Consider the following 25760-nt stretch of genomic DNA (forward strand, 5'->3'; position numbering starts at 1 on the left):
GTCTTTAAGTGTTTTCATGCTGGTTTTTAATTCTGCTTATTTCCTGGGATTGAGCTCATTTTCATCCTGTGAAGGTCACCGCTGTCCAAAGCACTGAGACTTTTCTTGTTTTCTACCTCTTCTGTGTCCTTGCCTCCTAGCTGCCTTTGGGGTCTATCCAAAAGCTATAGTAGACAGGTGTAATCAACCACGAGAAACAGTAACAAAAAATCCAGTGGGAACCTCCCTGATATTTGTCACAAACCCTGCTAATCCCCTGACTTTTCTGCTGCTCACACTGCTTTCTCTATCTGTGCTTTGAAGAAGTTGCTGGCATCAAACTGGACAGGAACTTTTTCCATGGCCTCCCTGTTTCTTCGAGAGGTTCAGTGGTTAAGGTCACTCTCCTGGCAACACAGATAAAGGAATGAAAGACTCTGTTGAAGTTTAGAGTTGGCTTATAATTTAAAACGGACCTTAGAAATGAATCTAATCCCCCACCTTGCAGGCTTAGCGACGAGGAACAGCCAAGCCTCACACACCTGGTTAAACAGCTGGAAATAGAAACCCTGTCTGAGGAGTCTCTGTTTAGATCAAGCGAACTCTATTTCAACAGGTACCGCTTGAGGATGAGAAGGAGTGGTTGAAAATGGGGATAGGCTACAACAGGAAGTCCCCTCATTTTTTCATGCTTATCTGGGAGCTTCGTGCCTCTCGCTTCCTGTGTATGGCTCCACCCATGTTCAATCTTCCTGGTGCTTGTTGGAGCCACCTGTGCGGGTAGTCACACCAGAATAGAAAGAACATCATTCAACAGACACCGAGGCAGCAGAGGACAGGAATGAGGACAGCTAGCCTTTCAGGGTCAGTGTGGTACAGTGGAGAGGACCTGAGTGAAGGAGCAGGCCGTGGTCACAGGTGCTGGTAGAGACCTGCTCAGATATTCACACTCATGGCTAGAACTTGTCAAGTGACTGCAGTGGCCATCTCTAGAGGCTGAGTTGTGGCCCAGTTCAGGAAGCACTTTGGACCCACAGATTCAGGTTTCTGGCTCTATACCCTGACAGCAATATGTAGGAGACTACTGTCCCATCCAGGGCCTGGCAGAGTATATTTTAATCCATGCTGCGATCCTGAGGCAGAAAATCAACTTGAATGTGAAGTCAACTTGTGTCTGAGCGCATTTAGCTTAAAAAGTAAGAGTTGGGATTTGAACCTAGAGTAACCCAAAGGTCATCCCTTTCTGTACCACCATGGTAGCTCTCCGATGAAGGATGTGTTTCCTTCTCTAAGCCACCAGTCCTCACGCCTTACTTTACATAAAAGTCATCTGGGGCATAAAAAGCAGGTTTCTAGATTTCACGTAGAAGTGGATGCAGGCAGAGAAGAGGCACTTTTAGCAAGCACAGCACGTACCTGAGACGCAGGGGACCACGTTACTGGCCTGGACTAAGCACACTTCCTTCCCTCACGCTGCTTCTGGTCATAGAGCTTCTGGGGCTCTCCGTCCCCCTGGAAGTGTTTTTTTATGCCAGTCTTGCCTGTGCTTGTCCCAATACTCATTCACTATCACCTGATCTTTGGTTCATCTTTTTATACATGTGACTCTCCTCTTGCTCACCTGGCTTTCTGGAATTCCAAGGAACTGACTCACAACACTTGGCTGAACTTTCCAAATGTGTACTTCCCGACGTTTAGACAGCAATCCAGTTTCCAAAACACGTTCACGTTATCTGATTCTTAAGACACCCCTGTGTGGAAGGCAGAATAGCTGTTCTCAGATCAGAGGAGACAGGCTATGCTGCTGTCAACAGCCAGGTAAACAGACGGTGGAAGCAGGCACTGCGAGCACACTTCCTAAGTCCGGGCAGAGGAATCTTCCCTTCCTGAGCGTGAGAACATCAGAACATTCACCTTACTCTGAGCATGAATCTTAGGGATCTTAAAGGATAAAGGACTTGGAATGTTTCTTTCCCTAGGTTAGATGGCTAAGGAAGAAGGCTAAGCCTCAAGGGGGGCACTTCCAAAGGTTTGCACTAGAGGCCTCCTCGGTGCACCACAGGCGCCCGGGTGCCCGCCAGGCGATTCCAGCCGAGGGCTCAGGGTTCCGCTACCATCCCACAGACTCTCCATCAGCCCATGCCCACGTCCCAGACACCTCAACAAATCTATTCAATGCAGAATCCATAAAACAGCTCACACCCCATTTATTATTTAAAAATATTTTGTTACAAAAGGAAAAAAATACAATGCAGTATAAAAGATTGACAGCGTCATCAAGTTTATTACACAATTTTCAACCTATCAGAAAGACAAACAAATCACCGACAACAGGGGGACGGGGCCTTGGCTTTTTTGAGGGCTGGGTTGTTTTTTTTTTTTTTTTTTTTTCCTTTTGCTATCAGGAAATAAAACTAAAATTTGTGTCATTGAGTAAAAACAAAACAAAAGTGGGGAGAAAAAAATTCTCCGGGTAAACGGCTTTTCTGATATTCTATGTATTTTCTTCCTTAAACTGTCACCTTACTTGGTTTTCTCTACATTTTAAAAAGACACCCGGAGCTGCTCTTGAGGATAAGCACATCACTTAACACTTGGCCAGTTGGGCGGGGGGCCGTGTTCTGAAGTGGAGGTGGGGATGGGGTTGGGGGACAGGGGGAAAAAAGCTACAAACCTGTAGCCTCTGTCCCAAGGGAATGTGCCTCTCCAACCCTGGGGGGACCCCTCACTGACTGATTGAGGGCTATGTCAGAAACGTGCAGGGAACAGAGGAAGGGTTCAGTCCCACTCAGTCTCTCGCCTCTGAGCCAGAAGGGTCTCCAGTGACCCTACGTCTCACATGCCAAGTCTCATCTCACACGCCACGTCTCTTCTCGTGTCGGATGTCACATGCCCTGTAAATGCAGGCAGAAACAGCACCCATCGCCCCATGGGTACCGCAGGACCCCGGTGCCGCTTCTTCCTTCAGCAGCAACCACATCACAACTTAGATGTTATGGGAAAAGCAATTCCATTTGCCTGTGTAGAAAACGGCCCCCAGAGTGGTGGTCCTTAGAACTCTGAGCTGAACTCATTCAAGTCAGGCTCCACTTCTTCCTTGCTCCCCATTAGAGGCAGGAAGTGCCTCCATGTAGAGCGAGGGGAGCTATTAAGTCAACAGTCAAAAGGTGGAAAGACACCACATTTGTGACTTTACCTGCCTACTAGTGCCAGGTTATCCCACGATAAGTAAAGGTATGTACCTGGAGGATGTAAGCCCCTGCTCACATCGAACCTGAAAACAGAAAAGCCTATGGAAGTAGGCTCTCTCTTGCCCAGCTTGCCTCCTCTCCCACTCCTCCTGGTACTTCACAAGGGTTCTTCGTTGCTGAGGTCCGATGTCCCCATCTCCCAGTGGCAGTATCTTCCTCTAAAACAAGGAAGCAGCCTTCTTGGGGGAGGGGCTCCACGTGTGAAATGGAAAAGCCCCAGGAAAGGGAACACCTAGTACAGCTGGTTATTGCAAGAGGCGACCAAGCACGAAGCAGCAGAGGGTGGTAAGTGGCGCTGCCGGCTCCCCGGCAGAAAGCGACCTCAGGGGCCTTCTCTGCTCAGGAGGGGCAGGTCCACTGAGGCGGCTGGGCGGCAGGGGGCCGGAAAGGTTCGGCCCTCTGGGAGGTCAGGGAAACCAACCGTCAATATGTAAGAGGGAAACGCAAGAACAGGAGAGGCTTCTCATAAGGGAATTTCTGTTCTCAGGGTCCCTCTCAAAGGGCTGGGAGGGTAAAGGAGTTAAACAAAGAAGTGGTATGTTAGCAAGGGGTTGGACCCTCTTGGCCCCATCAAACCTAGTGCTGAGGGCAGGACCCCGGGCGTATTTTGGCACACCCAGTCCCTCTCCTAGATCCTGCAGGGAGGATCCATCTTCTTTGGGAAGAGAGCCTTCCCGCCAACCTCACCACTGAACCACTCCTGGAGAATCAGAAACTCCTACGTTTCCTCGGACAGAGCACCATTCTCTATGGAGACCAGGGGCCTGGACATGTTTTCTTCCTGTCTGCCACCCCTCCCAACCACACGAAGTCTTTAGGTTCGTTCCCCTGACAAACAGGAGGTGTGGGATTGGGAGGGCCGCCAGGCAACCTTCAATCCTGTAGGGCAGAGGGTATTCCCTGGGTGTCTGAAGGGGGTTAGGGGCTTGGAGGAAGGGGGAGGGGTGGAGTGGCCTCCGTCCTTTAGTCCTGATCAAGGTGAGGAGATGCAAGTCCATTAAAAAAACATTTGCTTCCAACCAGACTCCTGCAATGAGAACATCAGAAGAAAAGAAAGAAAACGCAAGTTAGAGGTTACTTTCCGAATGATGGGCTTCTGTGAATGACACTGGCATTTTTCTCAAGTTACCACATACGAAGTAGCGCATATACACGGACCGCAAGCCTGGGAGGGTGAAAGCAAGCAGGCAAGACTGTCCGGGGGCGTCCGGCACTGTGAGCAGCGAGGGAGAGGCTGCAGGAGCTACGGTGAGCAGAAAGAGAAAGCAGGGGCATCTCACTTTGAGGTTAGGGGGAAACAGACAATGAAAAGAGCTCTCAAAGCAATTTGATTGGAAAGTAGGCTTTGGCTGGAAAAGTACGGAAACTCCAACATTTCAAGAAAAGCTGCTCTAAGGGAATACGGGGAGTTTAAAGCCTGTTTCAGAAAATCTATTTTGAGCAAGTCCTAGCTTACCTTAAGGGGAGGGGTAAACATCTGGAAACGGGAGGCACAAGGGTTAAGAAAACAAGCAGGTACACGACCAAATCTACTGACTCCAAACACCCAGGAGGCCCTGTCAGGGAGCTTGTACTTACACAGGAGACTCCTATACTTTTCTTTTAAAGAAGCCCCGTTTAAAACAGACTCCAGTGTCTACGAGAACACTTGTGGAGGCACACGTGCAAAGAGCCGGGGATGTTCTAAGCTGTACTAAAGGGATTTTAAGTCTTTACCCAGATGACAACTCTGAGTGCGAGACCAAGAAGCATCCTAATACCAAGTAAGAGTGATCTGGCCAGGCCCCAACAGAAAGCAAGGAATGGAAGTAAAAGAATCGGCAGTTACCATCCAAGAAACCCAAAAGCACAAGTAAGAACTTCTGCCCAACAGTAAGGTACTGCTAAGCTACTTGCTACATCGCTACCAAACTTATAAGGTCCCTAGTACGTTCAACTCTGTTCCAATGCTGCAGTACCAGTAAGCGGGGGGTGGGGGGGGGTGAGAGGTAGCTGGATCAATCTGACCATATAAGACAAAATTAATCACTAACAGGAAAAAGGGAGATTAAATTTGGGCTTAGGATGTCTACTAATGGCCAAACCAGCAACACAGCCTCCACACAAATGCTCACTCTTTATGTATGCACTTCTGTGACCTAGAGGGGCTATCCGAGAAAAACACATCCACAAGCTACCTGATCCTTCTACGTTCTGAAATGGCACTATTTCGGCTTGGGATCTTCAGAATCTGTTACAGAAGCCTGTTTTCCGGTTTCTCTAAATACCTGTGCTGGCAGATGTCTGTCTCATTTTCTATATGGGAAAACTGAAGCCCTCAGTGCCTTCTCCATTTCTCACCATTGGGGTTTCTGAATCTCTGCATCGGACCAAAACTGAACACAATGTTTAGTTTTCACTGGACCAGGAGGATGGGAACGAGGTGAGAATGACCATCTTAAATAGGATAATATCCCCAAATAATGAGCCAACAGCCAAGAACTACAGGAAGTTGAAGCCAAAGCCACAGATTACCTAAGAATATCCTCAAATTCCAAAGCATACACCTGTATACCCCAAAAGAGATGTAATTTGGGAACTGTCCCTACAAAGCAAAACATGAAGGATAACTAGTACATCAGGAGACATAAACTGTAGCACCCAATTCTTAGAGGTTACGGTTACATCTGCTGGTAATGTTTGGATGCAGGCAGAAGCCAAAGTGGGCCAATCAGACTTCGTGCCCCAGTGCTGGTGTCCATCCTGAGGAAGGATGGAGAAAAAAGGTTGCTGTTCAATTGCTGCCTCTAGACAGAAGACACCTTTTGCTCTCAGGAAACACCTGTCTATACGATATAAACACTATTCTTTTCTAACTAAAAGGTGTTGTACATAGAACCTGCGAGGTTCTCCAGATATATGGGCCCATGTACATCTCCCCAGCATGAGATCTCCTACGTCGCAACTTGGCGACTGCAGATAGAATGAAGAGTCCTTAGGATGAGGATGTGAGAAACTGACATTTTTGGGGTGTCTCAATCAGTTCTTTGGACTAGTTATTCGGAGGGAATAACCAACGTTATCTAAGGGGTAAAAAAATGGGGAACTGGAAAACCCGTCGCAGAGTTCCTTTTCCTTGTCTTGTCATAGGCCTGCACAGGCCAAATGACTTTTCTGGGTACTGGGTTAAGGGATTCTTCAGTTATCCGAATGGAATCACCCTCCTAATGGAAGAAACAGTCCCATTTTACAGGTGGGAGAAATGAAGCAAAAGGACAGCTAAAGTCTCAGGTTCAGATGTTCAGTCCCCAAAGTACTAATTATCAGTGGATCTCACAAGTTCTCTATCAAAAGGCTGTGAAAAGCAAAGCCACCAGGAATGGTGACATGCAGGGACATGTTCTAACTGCTGAACTGAATGTAGCCCCAGAGACTACAATCCGTGCTCTGCACTGACAAGTGCCTCCCTGGTCACTGTTCTCCTAGTCCCCACTCTGAAGGACCTACACTGTGAGCAGCAGGATTGGGGAAGGGGGGACACTGGACCCACAGCAACACTAGCAACTGTGCTAGCTCAAACAAGAGAAGGGAGATGCTGCCGCTGCCACCGAAGGGTGAGACAGGGACAAAGGTCTACCCCAATGCCTAGCTCTCCTGCCCACTCTGAGGCCAAATTAGCCAAGGGCTATTAGCAGCTCCACCTTCCCTCAAGTCTGTTTTTCTGGAAGATATATGGGCACCTTCTCAAACTCAACCTGTTGCAAAATCTAGAAAGAAGTATCTGGAACCCACAGCCTAACTGTTGATTTTATGTGGACTACCTTAGATTTCAGTGATCTCAAGCACTCTAAAATTTTGTGGAATAAATAAGTGGTTTAAGAACAGAGAAGGAGGGGCGCCTGGGTGGCTCAGTAGGTTAACTGCCTGACTTTGGCTCAGGTCCTGATCTCATCGTTCATGAGTTCAAGCCCCACATCGGGCTCTCTGCTGTCAGTGCAGAGCCTGCTTCAGATCCTCTCTCTGCCCCTCTCCCACCTCTCAAAAATAAAACTAAAAAAGAAGGGAAGCAGTTAAAAAGTTTCACTTTTCATTTTCCCACTTATTCGCCTCCTACAAAAGACGACAGAAAAGAATTTCCAGCTCTAACTGCTTAAATTAATGGCAGATAATGCCAAACAACAAAGTAGAAGGCGGCACCACATAACAGAACTTTCTTGTTAGCAGGTTGTCAGCAGGCCTAACACCACAGTTTCTGTCTACAGTCCCACCATTGCGTGTGAAGCACAGGCACTCTCAGGTAGCGGGAGGCTTTCTTTCCCCTTCTTCATCCAGTCATCCATCCAGCCACCCCTCAGACACGACAGAACCATTCCTAAGCCTCACCCCTCCTCACCCTGTTACTTCAGACCAACCAAACTGGCAAAAAAAACCCAGGACACCTTCGTAACACACTTGACGTGAAACCACAATGTTGAAAAGAGCCCCCCCCCGCCCGGTCACCTGGGTCACTCAGTAGCCTCCGGGAGCCATGAACAGACCACCATCCCAGCCAGAGTCTAGACTACCGCTAAAGGTCTCCACGGAAACAGAATCAACAATCACTCCCGCTTGCTTATAGACTAGAAACAATCTTCATGGGAAGTATTCTTTCAGTTGGGATTACTAAGCTGGTAGGACATAACTGGGAACTATGGGGCTCCTGCCCCCATCCCCCAAGGTCTGTCTGAGAATGAAGACCGAGAAAAAGCAGGGTTGAGACATGCGGAGGGATTAAGTCCTTACTCAACTTCTCCATTACCTGAGTTAAAAAGTTCCCCCCACAACTCTTCTGCTTTTGCTTTGGAAAAAACAAAAAAAAACAAAAAAAACCCACATAGGACTGTCAATGAGATTTTTTCCCCCAAAAACAAATGCATCCTTCCATTGAAGTATCCTCCACACTATTACATTAAATATGATTTTTTTTAGATCAGCCTTCTCCTCTGACTAAAGTATCCTGAGTTTCAAAATCTTTTTAATAGATATTAATTCTTAAAATCATTAATGCTATGCCTTTTGAAAACTAACAAGAAGGCAATGGTCTTACTTTTTGTCTTGGTCAGTTCTCCTGATTTCTTACTTGCAAGTTTGGTGGGGTGAAAACAGAAGTGGCTATCGTCTATTGAGAACTTGGTATGTGACAAGTCCTATGAGCGCTAAATGCTCTACATGGACTGTCTCACTGAATTCAACAATTCGGGGAGACAGCTGTTTTTATTATCTTCATTCCCAAATGAGGAAACTGAAGAACAAAGTAATAAGGCCCACAGGGGTGCCTAGGTGGCTCAATTGGTTAAGCGTCCCGTAAAACGTCCGACTCTTGGTTTCGGCTCGGGTCATGATCTCACGGTTCGGGAGATCTCAAGCCCCATGCGTGGCTCTCCACCAAGTGTGTAGCCTGTTTGGGATTCTCTCTCTCCCTCTCTCTCTCAAAATAAATAAATAAACTTAAAAACAACAACAACAAAGTAATACGGCCTGCGGACACTGTGCTCTCAGCCCAGACGCCATGCTGTCTCTCAGGTACGAGCCTAAGGCAGACAAGACACAGACAAAACCAGCACAATCTCAGGTCCATTTCAGGGTGAGTCTTCTCCAAACGAGCCCCAAATCTGCCCTCAGCTTCCGGTTACCTAAGTCAAAAGTCCTCCCTTCCCCTTTATTTGCTTTAAAGAGAGAGAGCAAAATCTTTGCCGTAAGTATTTTTCCTTTCACACAAGGTGTCCCGCAGCCAGGAACAGGGCCTCGTCCCACCTTTCTCAGTGGTGCCGGTCCCGCTCTCTATCCCGGTGCCGCTCATGCTCCCGGTTCCTTTCTTGGAAATAATCATCATGTCGATCTTCGTTATGAAGCAGGTCCCGATGCCTCCTGCTGCTCTCCCGGGACCGGCTAGGTGACCTCTCTCGGGATCGATGTCTTTTCCTATTAGAAAGATCCTTCAGCCTCACTCGGAGGACCTACCACACGCCTTCCAAGAGTGTTGTGTTTCGGTGTCTTCTGGTATTTGTCTGAACCACTTTTCTAGTTTGGGCCCAATGTCTGAGGATTTAGCTCTTTGAGGACTCGTCTTTTTTTGGGGAAACAGTAACAGTCAAGTTTGTTGAGATCTTACTAATGTATCAGGCACAGTGCTAAGAGCTTTACGTGCTTCCCTCACCTCATCTTTACGACAGGTCGGTACGATAAGTACTACTGTTGTCCCCTTTTTAAAAATGAGAAATATGAGGTTTGGAAAGCCGAGTGACTTCCATACTCAAAGTCACACAGGTACTTAGAAGCAGAACTGAGATTCAAATCCAAGCACGTATGGCTTCAAAGCCCATGTTCTTAACTATGCCAGTCTATCTTTATTCCTAAATAGCCCACTGCCTCACCCAACACAGGTTCCAGACATCACGTCATTTGTCAACACAGGTGTCTGACTAACTCCTTCCCCTTAAAGATGTTACAGGGCTAGATCTGCTCTTTCAGCCAGGGCCTTTCCAGACCCCCTGGGCTCTTTTCCTCCCCCTGCCAATCCCTGGAAGAGTGCTACTCAGGGCTGGGAGGCCGCGGAAGCAACCAACAACTCACCTGGACGAGCTCCCGCTGGCACCCACACTGTAGGACTTGGCTTCAATGCCATGAAGACAGTCCTTAAGAGAGGAGATGAGGACACGGCAACGCTCATCATTGGCGACCCGGGACTGTTTGATAACAGCAATGGCTGTGAGCAGCGTCTCAATCGCGTCACTGTAATCCCCTGACAGGGGATGGATGGGAAAGGCCAACGATGAGCAGAGGCAGTAGACTATCGGGACCAAAAGGAGAACTCAGGAGGACACAAATCAAGAGTAACTAGCTGTCCCACAGAACCATGGTAAAATGGACGAGGCAGAAGTGGCAGGTATAAAGCTGGATGGCACCTATATTCCAATGGTCTGGAATCAGACTGACGTTCTCAGATGTTGCTAGTGGATGTACAAACTGGTGCGTGGTTGTCTGAGGGCGACTGGACGATATCCGTTAAGATAAACAACGTGCATACTTTTCGACCCAGCAATTCTAAAAATGTTCTACTTCTCTTCACAAGTATGTATGCTTAACAACGTATGTTTCGGCATTATTTTGTCAAAGAACTAGACATGACTTCAGTAGGGTCTGGCTATATGAATTATGGGACATTGGTTTTATAGAACACTACATAACCGTTAAAAAGCATAAGATAAATCTGTAGGTAAACAGAGTAATCCACATAAAGCGCTTAGCACAGTGCCAGGCACACAGTAAGGGCTCAATAAATGTTAGGTATTAGTACATATTGATAGATGTCCAGGATGTATTAATTTTTAAAAAGTTGCAAAACAGTATTCCATTTTTGTAAAAATAAAAATTACATGTATGCTGTCCTATACGCACAGAAAAAAAATCTGACACTAAATTGTAGATGGTCTTGGTGGTAGTCCTTGTATAGAGGACTTTCATTTATTAACAATGCACATTTCTAAGTCTGAATTATTTTAAATCTATAATCAGATGTGTGTACACATGCGTGTAACGTGTACCTAACACTTCTACACGTAGTGTGTGTGCGTATACATTTTTAAGTTACGCTGCCGTCAAGAACCAGCCCCTTCATTCCCCAAATATGAGCAATGCCTGGCACAGGGATAGTGGTCACGGGCTGGGTACTTGCACGATGCTTTCCCAAGCTAAGTCAAGTGCATTACAGACCGAAGACAATGCAAGGGAAGCATGAAACCAGACAGGGGTCCAATGAGGAGGACTGGTAGCTTCCTCTGTGCAAGGCAGTAAGAACAGAACGGAAGCTGAGGAGGAACTGTGATTCTGTAGAGGTCCAGGCACACCAGGCTGTCCGCTCTACCGGGGTGGGGAATTTTTGCTTATTTTGTAGGCATTCAATAAGTATTTGTGGTTTGAATGACTGGAATGAGAACAACAAAAAGGGAGGGAGATAGAGATTCAGTTATTGATCATCTCAAAGTGAAGGAGTTGGTAAGGAAGAACAATGATTATTTCCCTTATACTCCTCTGTATATATCTGACTTTAGTTACAATGAGCACTGATTACTTTCTAATTTAAAAATCATTCAGATGTCAATGAATGTTTGGGGAGGAAAAAAAAAAAAGGGAAATAAGAAATATAATATATATATATATATATACACACACATATATATATATATATATATAATATTTCCTGTCTTTAACCTACTCTGTGGATTATATATATAATATATATATAATGTATACAATATATAACATATATAATATATATATATATATAATATTATATTTCCTGTGTTTAACCTACTCTGTGGATTCAAATTTGGCAGCCAGAGATGAGAAATTACGGAAAACAGACAATATTTACTGTTAACCTATTTCTTAGGAGACCTGACGGTCTACATTTACGTCAACATGGGAAACTCACAAGAAGGAAGTGAATATGACTAATATCATAACGTGAAACTCAGACCAGAACTCTATAAAGAACCGAAGATTCCATGCCCGGGGCTCTCAGACTCACAGCTTCTGGTTCTGCCCACTGATTGCTGACAGCAGGGCCAAAGTCAGCCATTAGGGCATATCATGTCTTACGATGACACCCAACAGACCTCCTTATTTCTAGGATAGGCTACGTGGAGGCCACCAGTTCTGCCAACACCCCTGGATATAATGAGATTCCATAACAAACCACATCTAGTTGGGGCATCAGTCCTAAAAACCCAGGGTCTACACTTGGCACTGCAGACACTAGATCCCCTGATCAACCGCTGAGATCTCCACGAGGCCAGCAATTTCATTCTACAACAAATACTATGATGAGGTATTATTAGTCATTTATGACCTAGGCACGAAGTTTGTTTTCATGGGGCAGGTTTAGGTACAGGTTCAATAAATAACACCAGTGGAGCTTCTGCAAAGCCACAAAATCAGGTTATATATACTGCTTCTCAAAATGTGCCACTCTTGAGACTCTAACAGTGCTCCAACTTTATCTTACGGAACTTCCTGCCAATGGAAATGACAAAACCTGGGAAAACCAAAGGTAAGGAGAAGACAGCAAAGGTAAGGGTGAGTTACCTGCACTGGCTCCAGATACCGCTTTGGAAATGGCACTGCTGGAAATCGCTCTATTTCGCTTCATGATCTCTTCAAATTCTGCTTCGCTCACTGTGGAGGGCGGAGGGCCCGAATCTCGGCTGCACAGAAAGAACATTTCTGATTGCCCACACCCCTTATTATCTTTACCATACCCTACAGTACGATGTCACTTAATCATGCTCTCCTATATAACGTCTTAAGTGGTTCTCACCCTGTTCATATTTTATGTGTTCACATTCTCTTCAAGGACAGGACTGACATCGTGTTCTTTTGTAATTTTGGCATGACCCAATAGCACTAGGCATTCCCAGCATCCCTAATAGCCACTTATGGTGCTCAATTTAATCAAGCTCCTTACAAAGGGATGTGAAAGGCATGGTTTGGGTCAAGAGACTAAGATGCAACCAAAACACCAAATAAAAAACGTTACCTAACAGACGGTTAACTACTTCCCAGGACTCAACACTGTGGCAACAGAGTTTCCACAAGGGAAAACACAAGAATTCACGCTCACTTACTTCCTCAGGGGAGAACAAAATGCTTAACACATGGTCTACCCTACTATACCTGGCTCAGATCAGAAAGGAACAAGATAGTCCTTACCTGCCATGGTGGTTATAGGGTGCTGAGGCCTTCATGTAAGTATCTGGTGGAGGCCCCACTGTAGCATTTGGTGGGGGGAAGAAGGCTGGATTGAGGTGAAGGGCAGGTGGGATGGCCCCAGGGGGAGGTACAGCCAGATGAGGAGGTAATCGAGGAGGAGGGGGCATGAGATGCTGGTAGTGGATGCCAGGAGGAGGAGGAGGGACCCCAAAGCTTGAGGAGAGAGGGGGTGGGGGTGGAATTGGGGGTGGGGGCAGACCCATCAGGGGGAGGGCTGAAGGAGGGCGATTGAAGTAGGGCAGCACACTGGGGGGCTTATCCACACGGGCAGATGAGGGTACAAGGTTCTCAGAGGGTGTGGCCCGTCCATCAGCAGAATCACTAGAATCCCGGGAATGGGCCCGTGGAGGTATTCCTATGAAGCAAAACAGAACTAACATTACTGCCCAGGCTTTACACGTACCCACGGGACCAGCTCATCCTTCAGCAAGAGTCCTCTGACACCACACTGAGGAAGGCGACAGGTAGCTGAGAAAGAAGATGAAATCATCGGCTCCCTTTTCTTTGGCCTCAGAAAAAAAGGCAAGCGAGTTAAGTCATAAACCCAGACAGCACTATCACTCTAATTCTGTTTGTCAGAGAATGCTCTTTATCCAGAACTCTCAGTGCTTTACACTTAATTTATCCTCAGATTTGCTTTCAATTTCTAAATGCAGGATCCTAATTAACCCCCAAGAAAATGACCTGTTCAAGTATGTTCATTACTGTTCAGCTGGATTCAAGCAGACGTGAAACCCCAGGGCCCTTCTCCTTCGACCAGTACTAGTTGATCTTAGACTAATATGCTAACATACACTTGAAATTCTCTTTGCCCTGGCACTATGGCCAGGGAATTTGGGAAAAGAGAAGGGAGGGCAGGGGACATATTTCTTCCAACCATATACTAAAACTAGTCACTGGGACGGGGAACAGACATATACCACAGAAGCCCTGGAGGTCAAGTTGAGAGGTAGGGAGAAAATGGGAGGTAAGCCAAGGTAAGATGTGCCCACAGAACGAGCAGAAGGCACACAGCCGAGAGCAGGGACTCCTAGTAAAAGCTTAGTGAAAAACAAGCCTCACACCTGGGGAACGCCCACTATATTTCAGTGGCCCAAACACTGTACCCCACAGGGCAGCCTACCAGGGAACATCACCATAGCACCTTGGTATGGTGTTGTGCACAACAGGGACTCAAACATGCTTGTATGCAGCTGGGAATGGGGTTGTAAACTGTCAAGTCACCCAGTTAAACTTGTTCACTCTCCCAATTTAACAGTCGACTCCAAGCCTGGTTAGTGTGGAATTGAACACAAGAACACGATCACACGGCCTTAAAGGTCTTGCTGGGAGGCAGAGATGCCATTAGCAGTCAAATGTGGACAGAAAGGAGAGCGCTCCGTAAACTAACACTTGCTGGTAGACACAACTCCAGGTTCAAACACAGGGGGAGGGGGTCCATCACCCAGCAACCACCGAGCTTTCTTCACTGTAGCGTATCACCAGTGCCTGTCACGGCACACTTGTGCTTTTCGTGCCTCAAACACATGGCAACTTGTCTCTTCCCTGAGTTCTCTCAAATCCAAGAAAGAGGTATTAGCACGTGTGATCCTCTGAAAGTTCGCCATCTTCTCGGTTACTGTTCCCACTTCTGCACGGGTTCTGTTTTGTATCTATGGCTACAATCCCAAGAGCAGCAACCATTTTTATGCGGAGGAAGTCCACCAGCTGTACTCAGTGACTTAACAGAGCCCAAGTCTGTCAACATGACAGAGCAGACCACCACCACTCAGTCACTACCATTATTTCAGCAAAGAACGGGAACACTGAGTAAGCAGCCAGGTGGAGGTAGGAATGTTATCCCTAACGCGACTGTCAATTTATGCATCTTAGCAAAGTCAGAAGAGGGTTGAATTACATAAAGGCTCTGAAACAGAAACTTGAAAATTCAAGTTGTCAAGGAAGAAAAGTGTGTGCCTTTTAACCCAGAGCAATGGGAGCTCACACTACACCCATCTAGGCTCTCAAACTAGTTAAAAGAACAGATTTTCCTGTGCAAGAGACAAGTGGCCAGATTTTCACCTTCAATCAGTCAATACAAGGCGCTATCTTGAGAGCAGGACCTAAGAAATGACAGAACGTAGGCGGTGAGTCTGTCCCCCTCCCCCGCCACCCCCGCTGTCAGAAAAGAAAAGTAAAGCCAGTTGGCGGCTTCAGGCAGGGCCTTGCAGGGTGGCTGCACCTTGTGAGGTCAGGACAATCCAAGGTCTGGTCCTCAGGTTTCGCAGGTTCAGAAACTCGATTTTAACAGTACATCCAGGGGTGATTGTACCCTAGGAAACTGATTCACGCTAACCAAACTCACAAGAGACTGATTCATAAACCAGAATGCCAATTTATTAATTTACAATGAGAAATATAACTGCCAAGCAGACCGGAATACTTGTGTCGGCTGGTCAGCGCATTCTCTTCCCAGTAGGAGAGCCTAGTTGGGAAACCAAATTAGTATCAGAAGATGGCTTGGTGAGTACAGAATCAGAACAAAGGGAGCAAGGTGAACTTAAGTGATACCATCATCAAGCTAAGGTAGTAAATATGATGCAGCTTTATTAGTGGGAAGGATCTGCCAAGCAGACTAAAATACCTGGTCACCGAAAGGGCACCCTCTCCCCCAGACAATGCTAGAAAAACACTGTGAAATTCTTATTTCCCAGCCCTCCTTTTGGTTGATTCCTTACAGAGCACCCTTCCAATATAGGTTTATGACAAGATATAGCCATCTTTTACACCTTACCAACACACTAGGGTGGCTGCTGCTTGTTAATTAATAGAGGGCACAGGTTACAATTAAGCGCATACACTGATTTTTTAGATAGAAACACGTAACTTAGAGTTGACAGGAACTTTAAACATCACGTATCTACTTCAGAGAAGGGAAGAGGTCCTAAGCAGTAAAGTGACTTGCCCAAGGTCACACAATGAGTTAGTGGCAGAACCAAACTATAACTTGAACCTACCTCTCAGCACGGTGTTCTTTCTTGTACACAGCCTCAAGTTTGGGTCTACTAACTGACCGTGCCACCACCCACAACCCCCACCACCCACCCCCGCGCCCCACACTGTAGGCAGAGCCCACAACACAGCAAACAACCCCACAAACTTGCCCCCCTTCAGACAGATGGTCTCCACGTACCCCCTCTTGGGACTCGGACGCACTCACGTTTCCGAGCCTGTGCCTCAAACTGTGACAGGTTCTGCCGGGTGGCCGGCCTCACGTCCACTTTTTCTCCATTAAGAACTTTTCCTGGCAGGAGTTCCAACAATTTGTGGACAGAGTTTTCAGAGGCTACCACCACCTCAGCATACCTTGGGGAAGAAACATTGAAAACGAGTGAGATCCACTAGCCGAACGAGAGAGGGACAAAGAAACACTCTTCCGCTTTTAGTGAAAACTGGTAAAGCAAAAGAAAGATTTCTTGCTAACATAACATACACAAAACCACCCTTGATAAAAAGGTGTCACCCTTTAATCTTCCTATTTATCTGGAATTAGAAATCAGCTTTCTTCGTCCCTCAATGGATGGACATTGTTACGCTGCAGCTAGGTCCCCATTCTACAGCAGTGTGCCAAAACCAAGGAAATGATCCTGGCCAGGGGTAGGAGGGATTAAAATCCAGGGTCAAAATACAGTGTAGATCTGTTATCCTAACGGTGACAAGCTAAAAGGGGCTTCTCAAATCCAGACCTCACCCTTTGGACTGGCCATTTGCTCGATTCTCTGCAAATTTCAACTCCACCACATCATAGACTCCTATAGAGCGAATAACCTGGATCAGCTGCTGGTCTGTAGTCCACTGGGGCCGGCAAGATGGAAAAGGAAGAAACGTCAACAGCTACACCCCCGCCCCACCTAGAATGCCCCAAACCCCTTCACCAAACCTAGGATTCTAGTCACAACCACGACCTCCCAGAGAAACCCTAAAGTCCATCAGCATTTCAATTAGTGCAGGCTTTTCTTATTATCCTCATCCATACAGAATCCCAAAACTTCCCACCCCCTCCCCAATCCCCGTCTTTTGAGATTAAGAAGACTAAAACCTATTTTAACTTTGACTGCCATTTGGGCTGGCTGGTCATCGGTTCAAACACTGATTATTAGCAGCTTTAATTACAGAGCTGACAGGCTACAGTTTGACCACTGTCAGGAGTATGTTCATTTGCTAATTTGGGCTCTCCCTCTACCAGTCCCAAAACATGTTATACAAGAACTTTTGCAGAACAACAATCAGCACCTACCCCAAGTATACTAGAACTATCAAGGTCTTTGATCCCTGTCACCCATCGTTATCAAAGGACCGTCTAATGACCACCAAGAGTTCAAGGTGCTCATTCTGAAATCTCATCCCACAGATGACCCTACTGGACATAAAGCCCCAGGGTCAGGGGCATTAACAAGATGGCAGAAAAAGCAACTACCCACTTAATCATTGCTTTCTTCGGCACCAGTACGTCCTCAGGATAGTTCTCTTTCAGAGATCAATCCAACCTGATCCCAGGAAAAAGAAATCCAACCCCATCAGAGCACAAAACAGTGCGACAGTGGTTTTTGAAAATGCCATCACCTCCCAGTGCTCTCCCTCCAGCCTACCCATGGGCCTTTTTGGTTCCCCATGCTCACCCAGGAGAAGCTGCCCACATAGACAGCAGCTCGCCTATTACGCAGGCCACTGTACGTGTACAGGATTGCAGGGCTCTTGTTATTGGGCTTGGGAGACGGCTCCTGGCGAACAGGGGGAGGTGGCTCAGTGCTGCTGCTTCTGTCATCTGAGGGCTGTGAGGTGGCTGTCAACACGTCATCATACAGGTCAATCTGATCTGTATTGTTGAACTCCGGGTCCTAAGAGATGAGGGGTTGACAAAGGTGGGTTTGCAGACCTTCCACCGGGTTCATTCTATTTCATTCTAGTTCACTTAGAATCCATGGTCAAATACTTCATAAAACAACGTGTAAAACTTCTTTGTCCTACTCCAGGAAACTAGGTAAGAATAACTTCCTTTTAAGAATAATATTTCACTTAAAACCATTTCATTGAATTATGCTTCTGTAGGTTTTTCTTCTAAGACCCTGTTAGTAGTCTCCGACGTTTCCAGCTTCAGCCAGCTGTGAGAATCAAAAAGTCATGGTGATTAAACAAGCAAACTAAGAATGCATAAAGATGCACCTGCTACTGCTACCAAAGAGGTCAGCTTCTAAAGGCCACATCTAAGACACAGCAATGAAAACTTACTTTCACCATCTCATGCTGCTTCCACAATCAAGAGTTACACAAAACTTACTACTCTAATCAGAAAGACAGTATATTCATTTAGAAGGAAAAAGCATATGAAAGTGGAAACTAGAATGCAAAAAAGAATTGGGAGTTACTGGTTTCAACTTTTACATTTACACAAATGATTTAGAGAGGCTCTGAAACTCAGTCAGTCCATAATCCCGTCTTTCTACTAACCACCAAAGAAACTTTAAAAAAAAAAGGGGTGGGGGGAGGAATAACTCTGGGAGATTTTCCCTTACTATTTCTCAAGTGACAATGCAGGTCCAATACATTACTATGACACTTATATGAGAGACTTTTGGGAGGAATACCAAAGACATTCAATGATACACAAAAACAGTGAAGTTCTCTAAAATAGAAGGGCAGGGGGGCGCCTGGGTGGCTCAGTCGGTTAAGCGGCCGACTTCGGCTCAGGTCATGATCTCGCGGTCCGTGAGTTCGAGCCCCACGTCGGGCTCTGTGCTGACAGCTCAGAGCCTGGAGCCTGTTTCAGATTCTGTGTCTCCCTCTCTCTGACCCTCCCCCGTTCATGGTCTGTCTCTCTCTGTCTCAAAAATAAAATAAATGTTAAAAAAAAAAAATTTTTTTTTAAAAAATAAAATAGAAGGGCAGAAAACAGGCCCAGCCCCCATGGCCCAAACTGTGTCACGGTTAGCATTTACAATGTGGACACGTACTCTGAAAGACACGTGAAATATACTTTGTGTGTATGTGATATATCGCTGTTATGGACTGAATGCCTGTGGCCCCTCCAAAGTGCGTATGCTGAAACCCTCTTCCCCGGTGTGATGGTATTAGAAGGAGGGACCTTTGGGAGATAACCAAAATTAAATGAGGTTTTGAGGGGGAACCCTCATGAAAAGGATTAGTACCCATATAAAAGCCAAGAAAAAGCATGCCTGCTTTGTATCTCTGCTCAGCCTGCTGGCATTCTGCACCCAGAAGAGGGCCCTCACCAGAACCCAAACCTGATTTTAGTCTTCCAGTTTCCAGAACAGGGAGATACATTTCTGTTGTTTTTAAGCACTGTTTGGTATTTTGTTACAGCAGCCTAAGTTAACACTATATACCCCCAATCCTAAAACCACAAGAACTACTGCCAAGTGACCTCAACGTTTCAGATTTTGCAATGTTATCTCAGAGAGCTCTTTTTAAGGATCAGTGTTTTCTCAGATAACGTTCTAAAACATCCCGACCATGCTAAAGATGCTGCTGCCAACGTGACAGACAGAAGTTCAACGTGTTTTAGGGGAACTACAGCTCATCATGTCATTGCTGTGTTTTTAAAAAGGAAACAAAGAAGAACCTACGTTAGGTAACTTGTTTACTTCTCTGAAGGAGAGCACTTCCTATGATGTAACTCAGGATAGGAAGTTCCAGTAACTTTCTCTGTTCAATTCCATCACAACAACTGCAGATTCTAAAATGAGACTAGAGAGGAGACTCACTACAAGATTCCTTCCTAGACCTATATACCATCACAAAGTTCTGGAAACAATTTTCTAGTTCCTCAGTTCATCTGAAGAACAATGGAAGAATGTGCACACAAAAATAGCATTACTGGACTGTTCTGGTAGTGAAGGGGGAAAGGGTTCTACTCCCTGAGGCATGTAAATAATTCCAAATATTACAAATACCCTAAAAACCCCTATAAGAGGAGCGTATACACTTGCTAAAACATCAGAAATAGGATGGCAAAAGAGAATAACCTTTTTATTTTTTTTTAAATTTATTCAGGGGCGCCTGGATGGCTCAGTCGGTTAAGCGTCTGACTTCGGCTCAGGTCATGATCTCGCGGTTCGTGAGTTCGGGCCCCGCATCGGGCTCTGTGCTGACAGCTCAGAGCCTGGAGCCTGCTTCCGATTCTGTCTCTCCCTCTCTCTCTGCCCCTCCCCCACATGTGCTCTCTCTCTGCCTCTCAAAAATAAAGAATACTGAAAAAAAATTAAAGTTTATTCATTTTGAGAGAGAGAGAGAGCACACGCGAGCGGGAGAGGGGTAGAGAGAAAGAGAGAGACAGAGAGAGAGAGAGAGAGAGAGAGAGAGAATTAAGCAGGCTCTGCGCTGACAGAGCTGGGCTCTGGGCTTGATCTCATGAACTGTGACATCATGACCTGAGCTGAAACCAAGAGTTGGATGCTTAACTGAGGCACCCCAAGACAGACCTTTTTGGAGGTGACTTGTAAATAAGAAAAGGAATTAATGAGATAAATAAGCACAAAAAGACTGTTCTAGATAGTCAATTTATAAATAAGTAAGGATCTTCCATAAAGAGTATGTAAAGAACAGGAAGAGAAGCTAACACTGGAGAGCACGGGGGGGATAATAAGGGGAGTACAGTGAAGGGCTAAAAACTTGACAAACACAATGTGCGTAAAATACTTCACAGCTATTACGTCTCAGGAATTGCAACTCTAGACAAAATCATTTATTTCCTTATTCCTGTACTAAGTATGGTGATACGCCCTTGCGGTTCAAAGGAAGAAGATGGAAACCGCTTGAGCCTCTTCAACGTTCTAATCCTTAGAGAGCAATAGTCCACACCAGAAATAAAAAAATTCATTTCTTTATTTACTGAGTGTTTCTTTATTTTTGAGAAAGAGAGAGAGAGTGTGTGCAGGGGAGGGGCAGAGGATTCGAAGCGGGCTCTACTCTCACAGCAGACAGCCTGACGTGGGACCCCAACTCACGAACCGTGAGATCATGACCTGAATCAAAGTTGGGAGCTTAACAGACTGAGCCACCCAAGCACCCCACTTCTTAAATTTAAATCGAGGATTCTGAAATGGAACTTAAAGGGAATAAAGAAACACACCATCTTGGATACTCAGTGGAACCAAATTAGGATTCCTTCCGGCACTATCTGTGATTCAGAGATGCGAATCTAAAAGTTGTAATACAAAAATCACCACTGATACTTGGGTAGTGAACTAGCGTGCAGATTTGGGCCAGCTCAGAGATCACATACGTGACCAGGAAACCTCCCATACCGCAAGCCTAGGCAAACAATCTACTCTTTTAGGGACCCTTAGAGAACACGTAAGACTCAAATCCTGAAAAACCTTGTACATGATTACCTTACCACTTTAAGAAGCACAAAAGGATTCAATGAATCCAAAACTGTCACAAGATTCAAATGGTTTCTCTGGGCCATAGAACCTGGGAACTGTTCTGATGCATAGAGCAGGCCTGTGGAGGAGTCTGTTGAAGAAACAACGTATCAAGTTGTGTCTGAATTTAAGTCTACCGGCAACACCAATTCATTTTAAGTTCCTGAGCTGGTAAGAGAAAAACAGATAAGGCCTTGAAATGAGCTGGCGATTTACTCAGTGTTGAATTAGGTTAAAGCAAAATCTAATTCTACAAATTAAGGGAAAAATACAATGTTTTATGTGCACTGATGCCAAAGGTTTAGTTCCAGGGAGATTAAAAAGTATGTATTCGTATTTAAAACTGATTATATCAGGAAGAATTTTGTGTTTAATCGTATAGGAAGAACTGTGACGGTCTCAAGAAGCTCTTTAGATAAAAAACAACTTGCACGATTCTGAATTTAAGGAAGAACCTCTCCACCTATATGTTCAATGTTTCTACCCTCCAACCCCCTTTTCCTGATATCTGAGAGAAGAAAGGTTAGCATTTATTTTTCTCAAAGCAACCTACTCAATGTTCCTTTTAATTGTAACTAAAGCTCAAAGTTTTTGGCTTTATGACGACTGTCTCCAGTCCTCACCTCATGCCTGCCTTCCTTGCCACTATCCACTGCCCTCAACTGCCAGGAATGGAACGTCTGTTGAACACAGGGATCCATTTGTTCCCCATTCCCTCACTGGTCTTGACACAGTGCCTAGCAAACAGAAATTGCTCAATAAATACTTGATGGAAATAGCAAAGAGAACTGGGTAGTGTGCAAAGCACCTTGCTTAGCACAAGGAACAGAGAGAAACACTCAGCAAAGCGGCAGCTCTCACTCACTTTTCCAGAGTACCTCCCAGCCCAAGAGAGCAGCTGTGAATTTCAAGACTCCCGATGTGACAGGAATAAAGCAGTTCGGCAAAAAGAGGCTTTTATAGCACGTTACAGGGGATCAGGGAGTCAGCACCACAGGGTTCCATCTAGAAACTGTTCATTTTGCCTGGGGACCAGAGTACCATGTGACAAGGTTCTTGAGCATGGGTTCTTGAGCTTGGGATGAATCCTTAATATTCTTAAAACATTCTAAAACACAATCTGTACTGGCTGCCTTCAGTCTAACCTTGCTTTTTACAATGCTTGCCAAACAAAACCTTAATCATTTCTTTAGCAGCCTCCCAATTACACTAAAACCGGCTTTACCAAAAATTTACTCATGAGAGGAGCACTCCTCCCTGGACCTTCCATAAATGGACATGATATTCAAAATGTGTACTTCTTCCAACTTGCCAAGCATTAATTATTGTCTATTTGATACAAACGTCTACTAGATTCCACACACCATCTTTGGCCTTACACCCATAAACAAGTCTTTTTTTTTTTTTTTTAAAACGTTTATTTATTTTTGGGACAGAGAGAGACAGAGCATGAACGGGGGAGGGTCAGAGAGAGAGAGGGAGACACAGAATCGGAAACAGGCTCCAGGCTCTGAGCTGTCAGCACAGAGCCCGACGCGGGGCTTGAACTCACGAACCGCGAGATCATGACCTGATCTGAAGTCGGACGCTCAACCGACGGAGCCACCCAGGCACCCCAGGTCTTTTTTAACTAAAGACACAGGAGAACAAATTGTTGAGGCCAAAGACACGGCAGCGACCACTGGATAAGGTCTGTGCCTTGACTATACCCTATAAGTTATACTGCTTAACAAATTCTGAAATTCCATTTTCTAAGACCAAATGTGACTAGACCTATCCTGTTCTGCTCATTTCTCAAACTGATTCAGCAGCATGGTTATCTACCTATAGAGAAGAAAATTAAGGGGGGAAAAAGGGTTTTCATTAATAACTATCCTTCCTATCATGTACTAAAAAACAAAACAAAAAAATGAAAACCACCCATAACTTGTAAAGAATAGTAAAGGTCTGATTCAGAGTAATATGGAAAACTCAGGAAAACAATGGTTGTAACTAAACTGATATACTGAACCTTTCTATTCATCCATAATTATTTGACTTGTTTGAGCTTAAAAATTTTTTTCATTGTATTTAGGTCAACATGTAGATGACTCCAGTATACCTGAGGAGACGTGGGAAAATGACTATTAAAGAGTATAACTGATGAAGCTGTATGATGGGTACAAGATCATTATACTATTCTCTCTACTTTTGTATTTTAACGTCTCCATGTTAAGATGGCATAACGTGTTAATTTTTTTTTTTTTAACGCAAACTTTTGCCAAGTGTACAGAACCTCTTCTGTTGCCTTGTATAAAAGCCAGGGTCCAACCAGGGCACTCTCCTTCCCTAGTCTCTTCTTTTTACCCTCTTTCCAGGTTCTTGTGTGTATGCATTGAAAGACACCAGTGAAAGAACAAGTTTACTCAAGTAAAATGGTGCTGAAAACAATCCAGGCAAGATACTACTAAGTTTTAAAAAGAGACTTTGAGAGGTGCCTGGGTGGCTCAGTTGGTTGAGTGACTGACTCCTGATTTTGGCTCAGGTCATGATCCCACGGTCATGGGATCAAGCCCCACTTCAGGCTCTGCGTTGAATGTGGAGCCTGCTTAAGATTCTCTCTCTCACACTCTCTCCCTCCCTCTGCCCCTCTCCCCCACTAGCACGCCCTCTAAATAAATAAATGAATGAATGTTTGGTAGAATTTATCAAAAAAATAGAATAAAAAGAGACTTCAGAACGTTCTTGAGCTTGACCTCAATATATTACTGTTTCAAGGGAAATCACTATGTAATGTTCCTTGACGTAACATAAAGAGATCAACAAATTCACAGGTCTATACATGCTTTTTAACTGGTTTTCCCTCAAAACAATGAGATTCATCAATAAAATAAAATTTATTACACCAAAATGCCTACGCACCGCTGAAGACTGGAGTCAAACTACTTACAGGAAGAAGTAAAGCCCAGAACAGTCAGAATGGAGCTTCAACTAATTGTTCAAGTATCTTTTATAGTGTGCTTTTGCACTGCCTCATGGAGGAGGAGACTACGTTTCTCCAGCTGCCGTTTGAAAGAGTCACAAAGGAACGGGTATGAACACTGTCTTCACGAATACTACAGCAAACATAATTCTGGTTTTTAAGTGTGCTCAGTCTCTGAGCAGACTGGCACCCAACTCTGGCCTCCTGGGGGAGCAAGTTCCACAGGTTGATCCCCATTCTATTAAACCTGATTTTTATTTGCTCTTAAATCAAAGCTTGTAAAATTAAGCCTGGAGGCTTAAAATTAACATAAAGCGGAACGGTCAGAAGTCTCGAAAGTCTCTGATAGAGGAAACATTTTAGACCCTACAGACGGATGTTCAGGCCTAGCAAAGACTGCCATAGCCTGGAACCACCGCAAGTTTGGGGAAAGTGATTCCTCAGCTGATCCAGGAAAATCCAATGCTCCCGATGACCCCTCACCTGATTGAACTCCTCGTCAGCATATATATCAATCAAGTCCACTCCTTCTGACATGGCTCCGGAAGGAAGATCGCGAGCCCGGAGAACCGACCAAGTAAGAAAGATGCCACTGCGGTATCCTGGAAGAGGCAAGAGTTAGAAGGCGTGAGGGTCCCGGGCTGGGAGGAGAGCAATGGTTGCCAACCTCCCGTCTCCAGAGACGCAGCATCCCGGCAGCCCAAGCTCGGTCCCACCCGCTCCGCCCCGCCCCCGGCCTCGCGCCGCCCCTCGCTCTCCCAGGCCGCCGGGGCTCGCGGGGCTCGCTGCCCATCACCCTCGGGCCCGACCCGAGTTGCGCCGCAGCTGCCCGCGGCGCGACGGGAAAGTCCAGGCCTCTGCTCCTAGGGGCCCTGGGACGGCGCTGCGAAGAACGACCGCGGCGAAGCCCGCTGCCCCAGCCCGCCGCACCTGCCTAGGCCCCAGAGCGGCCCCGGCTTGCGTCCCTGCGGGTCGCGGAGCTCCAGCCGCCTTCGCTCCCCACCCAGGCCCAGTCCTCGCCCCCGGCTAGGCCCGCCCCGCTCCCTCCCCACAGACTCGGCCCGGCGCCCTCGGCCTCCTCCCTCAAAGGCCCGCGCCTCCCTCCGCCCGCCGACTCCGGCTGCCCCAAACTCAACCGACCCCCTCCCAGTTTCAGCGCTGGCCCCGAGCCCTCTTCCGGCCCAGCCGGCCCCCGGCCGCGCGCCCCCGTTACCGGGAATATGGCGGCGGCGGCGGCGAGTCCGGACTAGGCCCGAAGCGCGCGAACCGCTCTCGGTCCCAGGTCCCGCCCCCCCCCGCCGCTGGCGTCACACGCACAGCCACTTCCGCCATACGCAGGGACTCATCTTCCGGCTT

The 25760-nt window shown here is 46.1% G+C and overlaps 1 protein-coding gene across 3 annotated transcripts; it reads right to left on the minus strand.

Moving 5' to 3' along the window:
- Positions 1–2168: 2168 nt before the first annotated feature.
- CPSF7 (cleavage and polyadenylation specific factor 7) lies at positions 2169–25717 on the minus strand. 3 transcript variants are annotated; one of them, XM_030330731.1, is made up of 10 exons: positions 25618–25717; positions 24888–25006; positions 17678–17896; positions 16750–16853; positions 16219–16364; positions 12960–13374; positions 12336–12454; positions 9822–9990; positions 9003–9170; positions 2169–4257 (listed from the first exon to the last, which is right to left on the minus strand). In XM_030330731.1, exons 2-9 carry the CDS (start codon positions 24939–24941, stop codon positions 9008–9010), a joined length of 1389 nt encoding a protein of 462 aa, XP_030186591.1. In that variant the 5' UTR covers positions 24942–25006; positions 25618–25717; the 3' UTR covers positions 2169–4257; positions 9003–9007. The 3 variants fall into 3 exon arrangements, with proteins under 3 accessions (XP_030186591.1, XP_030186589.1, XP_030186590.1); XM_030330729.1 differs by having other exon boundaries at positions 16192–16364; XM_030330730.1 differs by having other exon boundaries at positions 16192–16364; positions 25545–25626.
- Positions 25718–25760: the final 43 nt, after the last annotated feature.

This window comes from Lynx canadensis, chromosome D1 (assembly GCF_007474595.2).
Source record: "Lynx canadensis isolate LIC74 chromosome D1, mLynCan4.pri.v2, whole genome shotgun sequence".
Classification (NCBI taxonomy): Eukaryota; Metazoa; Chordata; class Mammalia; order Carnivora; family Felidae; genus Lynx; species Lynx canadensis.

What these genes read in the sequence shown, in the direction of transcription:
- CPSF7 (XM_030330729.1), bottom strand. Translation starts at nt 24,941, where the DNA reads ATGTCAGAAGGAGTGGACTTGATTGATATATATGCTGACGAGGAGTTC. An exon ending in CGTCCGAGTCCCAAGAGGGG is followed by an intron (nt 13,375 to 16,191) that starts GTACGTGGAGAC and finishes TTTGCTTCATAG; the next exon opens with GAATACCTCCACGGGCCCAT. An exon ending in CCCTATAACCACCATGGCAG is followed by an intron (nt 12,455 to 12,959) that starts GTAAGGACTATC and finishes CTTTCTGTGCAG; the next exon opens with CCGAGATTCGGGCCCTCCGC.